This window comes from Suncus etruscus, chromosome 8 (genome assembly GCF_024139225.1).
Source record: "Suncus etruscus isolate mSunEtr1 chromosome 8, mSunEtr1.pri.cur, whole genome shotgun sequence".
Lineage (NCBI taxonomy): Eukaryota > Metazoa > Chordata > Mammalia > Eulipotyphla > Soricidae > Suncus > Suncus etruscus.
Window position 1 is genome coordinate 32,763,541 of NC_064855.1, and position 10,388 is coordinate 32,773,928.

The window sequence follows — 10,388 nt, forward strand, 5'->3', positions numbered from 1 at the left end:
GCTGGCTGTCCAGACCCACTGTGGAGGAGGTTAGAGCCCTGACTAACCTCTTGTCTTGCAGACTATGATGCGGTGTTGACTGAGGCAGGAGACTATACAGAGAAGTATTACACCTTCCGTAGACTCTTTGCAACCCTAGGTACTTTGGCAACCAGTTGTTTATTTGGGGTGGGCAGGGTTGGACTCGAGGGTACTGCATCCATGTAGTTCTCAGGTTTTGGAGCCATTCACAGAGATACTTGGCTGACCAAGGTCTGAGGATGCCAGGGGCTTTCCCAGCCACTCAGGCAGGGCTTAAGCCGAGTTCACCAGGCAATCCAGGGGATGTGATTTTGGAGAGCTGGCACAGGCAAGGCTGGGCTTAACCTATTCATGCACTCCCCAAACACACCCTGAGCCTCTGTGCTAGCTTCTGACCTGCACTGAATCCCTATATAGCTTCCCCACCATGAGTTGAACCCATAAGAGCAGTGTTTCTCCCTGTGAGTACCAGCTTCGGTGACTGATCCCAAGCTTCCTGCTGAATACCCCTCTCTTGTCCTGTGTCTCCTGGCCCCTGACCCTCTGTGTCTTTGTTCCTCCAGTCCCTGTTCCCCTTGACCTCCACAGTGCTTGAGCTGAGCAGGACATCCTGTAGCATTGCCTGCAGCACCTGATCTATGTAATGGGGCTGCAAACTCCTGCATCCTGCTGCACAGAGGCGGTCACAGGGCTGGTGTAGACTGAGGGGGTGCCCTGCTTTGAACCCATCAGAGCCTGCCTCAGCCCTCCATACTATCTCTGCTCCTTGACCTCTGCAAGGCAGTGGTCTCAATTCAATGATGGCCAGTGGCTCTGGCTCTCAGCCTGTGAGGCTTTGCCCCCATTTCTCTGAGAACTCAAGGTGAGTTCAAGGTGCCTGGGAACAGGCAGTGGGAAATTCGGGTGCTCACTCTGGACCTCTCAGTTCCAGGGATCTCTCTGCCCCCCATACCTGTGGAAAGTCCCAAGACCCAGTACCCACCTGTGACCCCCAACTCCTTTCTGCCACTGTGGGACACTCTTCAGTACCTGGGAAAGGTAAGTTCTGGGGGGCAGAAACATGGGGTGCAAGGAGGCCAAGCCCAAGGGTCTGCATTTTGCACAAATATAGATTCCAGGGCTACACTCAGTGTAGCATGTTGGGGTGCTGGAGGTCCTTTGAGGATCCCTGTTCCCAGCTCCCAAGAACCTCCCAATGGAGCTGTAGACACAGTGGCACAGGGGCCCTGGAGACCCAGGATCCCATGGTGACTCTATTCAGTCAAGGACCAAGCACAGATGTTCTTGCCCCTCACATTGGTCTCCTCTGGGAGAAGGTGAGAACAGCGTGGACAGTGGCCCCTAACATTCCCCCATCTCAGTGTTTTGAGGAGCAGTGTGAATGGCTGGGAAATGACGCAGTGACAGAGCACATGCCCTTGCAAGTGAGATGGTATGGGTTTGCTGCTCAAGAGCACAGGGCCTTTCAGCCTGTGCCAGGCATGGTCCTGATCTCAGGAGGACAGTTGGGCAAAACTGCTCCGTACTGTAAGCTGATGTGGTCCTCAGGTCTGTCCTGTCCTGCAGACAGAAGTAGGGATGGCAAGCATGTGAGCACTGAATTTTGGTGGTGAGAGCACTGACAATTACATACATAGAGACAAGTCAAACAAAATCCCTGAAATGCCAGAATATTGCAAACCAAGGGCAGATTAGTGAAAACATGACAACAGCCAAACCCCAAAGCCCAGTAAGCACTAGCAGAGAATACCCAAAGTGAGCCAGAGCTGAGAGAATTTGCTGGTGTGCATCTGGAACCTTTCTCCCTCTACTGAAGAATGTGACAGGCCCAGGAGAGAGGAGCAGGCCAGGAAACAGATCCAGTAGAAAGTTGGTTCTATCGAAAGCTGGTCCTAACTAGGCCCACAGAGAGTGCAAAGAGAATTCTTGTAGATGAGCAGCAATGGTGGGAAGAGGAGAGCATGGCTGGGACTCAAGCCTAACTTTGAATACTGCTCTAAGACCTTGTCCCCTCAGTCTCACCCCCATTCCAAGGCAGAAATGAAAGCATCAGAACATCAGCATATAGCAGCTAGCTCAGTATTTGGGGGATAGCTGGAGGCAGACAGAGCCCAGAGGCCCAGAGGCCAAGGGCTGATTTCCTTTGTCTCTCACAGCCCATCCAGTCCAAGGACCCTATCAACATGGAGAACCTGCCCATCAACAATGGGAATGGCCAGGCCTTTGGGCTCACTCTTTACGAGACCACCATCTGCTCTGGGGGCAGGCTGCATGCAGAGGTCCACGATGTGGCACAGGTCGGTAAGCCACTGGTCTTGCTGCTGGCCCAGGGGGTCAGCAGGTGGTCAGCATCATAGCTTGTCAGTGTTTCTCCACTTGTGCAAAGTTTTGGGCACAGAGGCATACCAAAGAACCTATTTCCTGCTCTATCCTAGCTTAGATCTGCTGTGGCCTCTTGGTCAGCCTCCAGCTGTATGTGGGGAATCAGGTAGCCCTTTTTCTCAGTCATGTCCTCCCCTACTCTGTCCCCTGACCCCAGTTTCTCTCTTGCAGGTGTTTCTGAATGAGACCTACATAGGCCAACTGGATGACAAGAGTGACACGCTGATGCTTCCTGAGCTCAAAGTAAACCTCTGGGATCCCCCTAAGTCATTGGCAGTGGTGTACTCCCATAACATAGATGACTTCTCTGAGAGAGGGTCCAGCAGGAAGGGGTTAGGGCAGGAAGTAGAGCTATAGCCCAGCCTGGGTCCAGACAAAGGGTTGAATCAGTGCCCTGGGCAGGGTTGTTCCTTAGGTACAGGGATCCACCCAGGGAGGCAGAGGAAAGGGGCTGAGTGTGGAGGGGGCTGAGAGGAGCTGACTAGAGCTGAGGGGTATGCTAAGGAAGGGACTAAGGAGGGACTGATGAGGATCTGTGGAGGGAGAGTCTCAAGAGAGAGGTTGGTTAGTCTAAGGAATGAGGGCTCCTGGTCACTGGGTCCCTTTTGGGGTGGGGGTCAGGGTCGAATCCAAACTGTGCACGGTCAGGTAGGCTCTGATGTCTCGTCTCTATCCCAGCAGAATTGTCATCTTCTCAGGATCCTGGTAGAGAACCAAGGAAGAGTCAGTTATTCCTGGAAGATTCTGACTGAACGGAAAGGTTGATGCTCAGCCTGTGGCACCACTGGGGTCTCTCTACTTACTCTGGGAGGCCAGTGGAGGGCATGGCTGGTACGGGGGAAGCAGGAACCTTCAGGCAGTGACTAGAAACCATACTGCAAAACCTTTATCCCCATGTCCGGGTTAGCACCGAGTACTGTTGTGTGTTTTATCTTGGGAAGCTGCAGAGAAAGTTCCAGCATTATGTGTGGCACCTACCAGGTGACATGGACTATGCAGGACTGATCATGCTTCTACTGTCCCTTTCCTCTCACCACAGGCATCACTGGGCCTGTGACTCTGAATACAGAAACCCTAAAAGGTTTCACCATCTACTCCTTGGAGATGAAAGCGACCTTCTTCAACAGGTACGTTCCTGCTCAGGCCCCCAATCCCCACCATAGACACAGAGACACATGCTTTCCACATGTACACACATACCTGCATGCACATGAACACACAAACATGCACGTGCACACATACAAGTGCTCTGAGAGCCCTACTTTCCCTTTGAACAGAACACACAGCTTGGAACCAGTTTCTGGATGCCAACACTCTGATCCCCCCCATTGCCAAATGCCCACATTCTGATTCCCCTCAGTTCCCGGATGCCCACACTCTGACCCTAGATCCCAAATGCCCACTGATCTGCTTACTGATCCTGCAGGGGAACTCTGGGGTCCAGGCTGGGATACAGGCTAGTCAAGGCTTCCTCCTTCTAGGCTCCGTGCCACCAGCTGGATGTCTGTCCCCAAGACATTTGCGGGGCCTGCCTTCTACCGGGGCACTTTGAATGCTGGCCATCCCCCCAGGGACTCCTTCCTGGATCTGCAGGTGAGACCGCAGCTGTCAGGTCAGGGGACCCTTCAGATCATGAGGGGTTCCAAGGGGCTCTACTCCCCTTGAGGCTCACCTTCCCTTTCTGATTTCCTTGCACCTAGCAAGCCTTCCCATATCTTCCCCACTTGTCACTGTTTAAAGAAGAGAAGGTTAAGTGGAAGATGGCTCTGGGGGATGGAGCAGGTTTCATGCACTCAACACGCACAATTAGGACTTCATTTGTGCCAGGGCTCATGGCCGAAACTTCCATCAGCTCCAGCATTTGATCCTCACATGTAGCTTGGTAGTAACACTGCCAGCTCCCCACAAAAGTTATTTTTTATAAAAATATGTTTTTCTGGGGATTTTCCCACATTATCTATAATTTCCCAAAGGTGGTTGGTTTGATTCCCGGTGTCCCATATGGTCCCTCAGGAGCTATTTCTGAGCAGACAGCCAGGAGTAACCACTGAGCACCACCGGGTGTGGCCCAAAAAAAAAAAAAAAAAAAAAAACACAAAAAACATTATCTATAATTTCAAATGTATTACATTTTGGGGAAGGGCATGTGTCCATACCCTGTTGTGCTCACTGCCTATTCCTCACTCTGTGCTTGGGGATCATTCTTGGTGGTAATGGGGAGTATCCTAGGTTTGCCACAGTGAGGCAAGTGCCTGATTCACTGTACTATCTCTCTGGCCCTCAAATATTTTAAGTTTAAATGATTTTCTAACTTATCAAGTTATCTTGGGGGATCAGGCCTCCAAACTGATGAGGTCCTGGGGTTACTCCTGGCTATGCGCTCAGAAATCACTCCTGAATTGGGGAACTATATGGACAAAGGGGGATCAAGCCAAAGTCCATCCTGATCAGCCGCTTGCAAGGCAAATGCCTACCACTGCGCCGCTGCTCCAGTCCCTCTTTGTCACTGTTTATTTTATTTTATTTTAATTTGATTCGCTGTGTGTTACTGTGCTTCTGTTTGGATTTATTTTGCATTTTCTTTTGTTGGGGCAGCATTGCTTAGGAGCTACACTCTATGCTCAGCAGTGACCCTGGCTCAGGGGACCTATTATATGCTGGGGATTATTACCTGAATAGGCAAAATCCTGATCCCTGCACTGTTTCTCCTGCTGTTTGGGTTTCAAATTGTTGGAATCCTTTTTTTGTTTGTTTGTTTTTGGGCCACACCCGATGACTCTCAGGGATTACTCCTGGCTATGAGCCCAGAAATTGTTCCTGGCTTGGGGGACCACATGGAACACCAGGGGATTGAACCGCTGTAAATTCTAGATTAGAGCGTGCAAGGCCTTACCACTTGCGCCACCTCTCCGGCCCCAAATTGTTGGAATAATTTGAGCTTCCTGGATTTAGGTGTCTCACTCTTTTCTTATTTGGGGCAAGTTCTCAACTTTTATGCCTTCAAATAAGAATCCTATTCTGGGCTTCCAGAGAGGGACAGGAGAATGGGGAGGGCACTTGCCTTGCACACAGCTGATCTGGATTTGATCCCTGGTACCCAAATGGTCTCTCAAGTCTTACCAGGAGTAATCTCTGAGTGTAAAAGTTGCCTGTATGATCCCTTACTCCTGTAGATAGAGTGCTAGTAGGGTGGCAACTGGAAGCGTAAGGCCACAAATGACCAGCATTCACACAGCTCTGCAGACCCAGAGACTTGGGACAGTGGAGCCGACTGACTTCTAACAGCTGGAGACACTTTGGGACTAGGAGCAGAACCTAGTGGCCCTTGGCCAGGGACACAGTTTGTTTTGGGGAGTCCTACAAAGTGGTTTTGGGAAGTCTTAGGAATTTTCTGTCTGTAGAGACACAGCTTGATCCATAAAAGTGTTCTCAGAGAAGCATAGAATAGCTGAACAGAACAGAGTTCTGCAGCCTTGCAGTGGTCCTCAAACTATGGCCCATGGGCCACATTTTGTATTTGTATCTGTTTTGTTTCTTCATTGCAAAATAAGATATATGCAGTGTGCATAAGAATTCGTTCATAAGTTTTTTTTTTCACTATAGTCAGACCCTCCAATGGTCTGAGGCACAGTGAACTGGCTCCCTGTTTAAAAAGTTTGAGGACCCCTGCTAGGATTTCTCTCCTTAGATCTTGGAAAGCTCTTCCTTGAAAGTGACTTTAGTTGTGAAGATAGTCACAGCAGGGGTTGGAGAAAAGCTTAAAAAAGAGGGAGTACGGATCTGGTAGTTTATTTGGCAGAGAGAGCGACATCACAGCTCAGACATGTTTCTATTGCTTTTCCTGGAAATTGCACATATGCACAAGCACGTGCAACTGAGGAACATGCCGTGGACACATGTCACATGTACAGGAGTAGTTGGAGAAATGACCTGGCTGTGTTTGCAGGAAGAGCAAGGATAGAAGTTGGAAAGGGCTCCCTGGTTTCCACTAGCTGGGGCTGCCAGGGCCTGATCAGTGCAAAAGCTCTTCAGGTTCCTCTTGGCCCAGTGAGAACAGAGAGAACATGTGGGCAGCTTCTCCCAGGGAGGGCTCTCACCCTAAACCATCCCCCCCCCATAGTCCAATTTAGCTCCTCCTTACCCCAATCCTGCTAAAATGTTTAGAGGGGTGGGAAGAGGAGAGGTAAAGTGGCACAAATCCTTTCATGGGAGCTCAGTGTGGTATGTAGGACTGGGCCTGCCAGGGGTGGAAGGTCATGAAGTTTGGCTTCCAGCCAAAGATTGGACTAGTTCTAGGTCATTCTTCCCCCTTGGGCAAAGCCCCTCTACGTCCCAATCCAAAGTGAAGTTTATTAAAAAAAAATACTTCCCTGTATCCTATACATGGATGTACACGGAATCTATTATGCTGAGTGAAATAAGTCAGAGAGAGAGAGAAAAACGCAGAATGGTCTCACTCATCTATGGGTTTTAAGAAAAATGAAAGACATTCTTGCAATAATAATTTTCAGACACAAAAGAGAAAAGAGCTGGAAGTTCCAGCTCACCTCAGGAAGCTCACCACAAAGAGTGATGAGTTTAGTAAGAGAAATAACTACATTTTGAACTGTCCTAATAATGAGAATGTATGAGGGAAATGGAGAGCCTGTTTAGAGTACAGGCGGGGGTCGGGTGGGGAGGAGGGAGACTTGGGACATTGGTGATGGGAATGTTGCACTGGTGATGGGTGGTGTTCTTTACATGACTGAAACCCAAACACAATCATGTATGTAATCAAGGTGTTTAAATAAAATAAATAAATAAAAATACTTCTCGATAGCCAGTATCTATTCCCCACATGGCGAGGCTATGAAAAATTAATCATTCTCAGCCACTGTTGTGAAAAACCTCTGATAATTCTTAGCCACCATTATATGAGGAGACAGCCCTTATGCCTGATAAATGGGCTCAGAGGCTTCCTGTTTCTGGGTTTTCTTTCTTTAGATCTTGGGCCTATAGTTCTCTGTTGTATTGCCCATAAATTACAGAATCAGACAACTTTGATAGTTATTATCTGCAGTTGTGTTCACCCACATTTATCTAGAAGCAGAAATCTACTTAAAAATACAGCATTCCTGGGGCCGGAGGATAGCACCGTGGTAAGGTGTTTGCCTTGCACGCGGCCAACATAGGACAGACCCTGGTTCGAATCCCAGCATCTCATATAGTCCCTGAGCCTGCCATGATCGACTTCTGAGCACAGAGTTAGGAGTAATCCCTGAGCATTGCCAGATGTGACCCAAAAATCGGAAAAAAAAAAAAAAAAAACAAAACAGCATTCCTCTGCACTTTGCCAACCAGGTTTGATGTTCCCCTAAGCACCTCTAGTAGTGACTCCTTAGTGTAGCATCAGGAGTAACCCCTGAACATCTCTGAATATGGACCCCACACCCCATAACCCCCTCCCAAAAAAACCCCAAAACAATGAAAATTGGCTTCTCTTTGTATCTGTCATTGGAGACAGGGGAAGCCTAGAATTGGAGAATATGTCCCCGTGAGTCACTCAGTTTATCAGTGCCACAAAAACAAATCAGTGGTTTCCTCACTCAAGTTTGCTCACTATTTTTCCCCCTGCAACTGGGGATCTGCCCCCAGTCTCAAAGTCTCCATCCCTTTCAGAACTGGGATTATGGATTTGTGTTCATCAATGGACGGAACCTTGGACGATACTGGAATATTGGGCCTCAGAAAACACTTTACCTTCCTGGTGTTTGGCTTAATCCGGGAGACAATGAGGTAAGGCACTCTTCTCATGTCTCATGGGTTTCTGACTCATCTTGCTCCACCAGAGTGAGGTCAGTGTGACCTGTGATCCTATGCAAGCTGGCATTTCCCATTTTACCAATAATCTTTCTTTCCTGTCTAGATCATACTGTTTGATAAAGTGAAGAATGGCCTCTACATCAGAACCACAGAGAAGCCCAATCTGGGTTAAATTATGACTGCTCTTAGATTGCTGAGGTTCACCCAAAAGTAATTTTTCAGGTGGTAAATTCATAAGAACAGTAGTAAATACAGCTTAGCCCACAATAGCAAAGATACAGAAAAGCTAAAAAAAAAAAATAACATTAAAGATGAATATATCTTATAGTCTTTCTGTGTGATGACTATTTTTCGGCTTTTAAAAAGACTTGAAATTGAGCTGGTGTGAGAGTACTGAAGTAAGATGCTGACCAGGTTTGATCCTCAACACAATCTGGGGTACTGGCATTCCATAATGGTCCCCAAGCCCAGCAAGGGCTTATGATACCTGATCATAAACCTAGGGTTAGCCTTGAGCACAGCCAGGTGTGGCACCCACACCAATAAACAAAAAATAAAAACACTTAAAACTTATTTACCTAATTAAATGTTTATTTCTTAGCAGTTCTTCTTTTCCAATCAAGTATTCTGAGATAAATCTGAACAAAATTTAAAAATATTATTTGACCCCATACTCAGTTGGGAGACAGGGAGAATATTGTATATGCTGACCAGAAACTCCTTGTTTGTGTGTATGTGTGTGTGTGTGTGTGTGTTAGGGGAGCAGTGAATGGTGTTTCAAGCATTCCCTGCACACATTGTGTCTCCAAGGTGACCTGGTGCTTACTGTCAGTCAAAGTTGTTGCTCATGTCACAAAGTTCTACAAGTTTGCAGTTTGGCTGTAGCATCTATGAAAGCAAAGTCAGGAGAATCAGATCTACCACTTTTTTACTCTTCCACTAACACATTGACATGGACAGATATTAGTGAGATGGACTTTTTATGATGTGAAAGATGGTGAGAACTTTAGAAATTCACAATATTTTGTTTTCTTCAAAAAAGAAGGTGTGACCCAGTGGTCCCTATTGGTTACCCCTGGTTTTACTTTTGTTTTTGTTTTGTTTTGGCCACACCCAGTGATGTTCAGATGTTATTCATTTTACACTTAAGAATCACTCCTTCGAAGTGCTCAGAAGACCATCTGAGATGTGGGGGATTGAACCCAGGTTGGTTGCACACAAGGCAAGCACCCTACCTGTTGTAATATGGCTCTGGTCCCTTACTCACCTTGGCTTTGTGCTCAAGTATCACTTTTAAAGTGCTTGGGGAACTATAAGGAGCACTGAGGATCAAACCAGGTTGCTGCATGCAAGGCATGCATCTGCTCCACTGTATTTGCCCTTAAATCCATCATACATATTCTTTTTTTTTTTTTTTTTTTTTTTTTTTGGTTTTTGGTTTTTGGACCACACCTGGTGACTCTCAGGGTTTACTCCTGGCTATGTGCTCAGAAATCCCTCCTGGCTTGAGGGACCATATGGGATGCTGGGGATCGAACCCACGTCCATTCGGGGTCAGCCACGTGCAAGGCAAACGACCTACCACTCCACTATCGTGCTGGCCCCAAATCCAACAAAATAAAACAAATCCAAACCATTGAACTATGACAAAATTTTGTTTTATTTTTTTGAAGAAACAGCCTTTGATTTTGTTAATATTTTGGATTTAAACATTTTTTTGAATCACAACATATGAATTTCTTCTCTGTTTTATTATTTTCTTCCTCCTGCTTGTTTTGGGCTCCTTCTCTTGTCTGTTTCCATGTCTTACACTATGCAGTTAGATGATTTATGTGGCCCTTCTACCTCCTAAAAGCTTGTAGAACTATGAACTTTCCTCTTAACACCACTGTTATAGAGTCCAATGAGTTCTTGCCTTTGTCCATTCTCTGAGAACTTCATTTCTATGATGTTCTTTGTGGTTTCCCTGTGTCCTAAGTTACCTTTAGTGGAGTGAGAAGGGGTCAGTCCACATCCAGTGGTGTTCAGGGTCATATGTGGCAGGACTATAAGTAACAGGGATGAAACTGGGGGTGGTGACCTGCTGCTGGAATTCTAGTTAGCTCTCTCAGCCTTGAATCCAGGCTGAGTTTGCAGGGTCCAGAGACACACAAGTTCCCCTTGCCATATCACCTCCAAGTCAG

General features: G+C 47.2%; 1 protein-coding gene across 1 annotated transcript in view; it reads left to right on the forward strand.

Moving 5' to 3' along the window:
- GLB1L3 (galactosidase beta 1 like 3) overlaps nt 1–8,534 on the forward strand; it is a 30,084-nt gene extending 21,550 nt beyond the window's left edge. Inside the window, exons 13-21 of the mRNA XM_049778433.1 lie at nt 62–139; nt 947–1,059; nt 2,178–2,318; nt 2,575–2,646; nt 3,085–3,163; nt 3,443–3,530; nt 3,885–3,996; nt 8,062–8,178; nt 8,309–8,534. Coding sequence (XP_049634390.1) covers nt 62–139; nt 947–1,059; nt 2,178–2,318; nt 2,575–2,646; nt 3,085–3,163; nt 3,443–3,530; nt 3,885–3,996; nt 8,062–8,178; nt 8,309–8,377 — 869 coding nt within the window. The 3' untranslated portion in view covers nt 8,378–8,534. The remainder of the gene's footprint in view (nt 1–61; nt 140–946; nt 1,060–2,177; nt 2,319–2,574; nt 2,647–3,084; nt 3,164–3,442; nt 3,531–3,884; nt 3,997–8,061; nt 8,179–8,308) is intronic.
- Nucleotides 8,535–10,388: the final 1,854 nt, after the last annotated feature.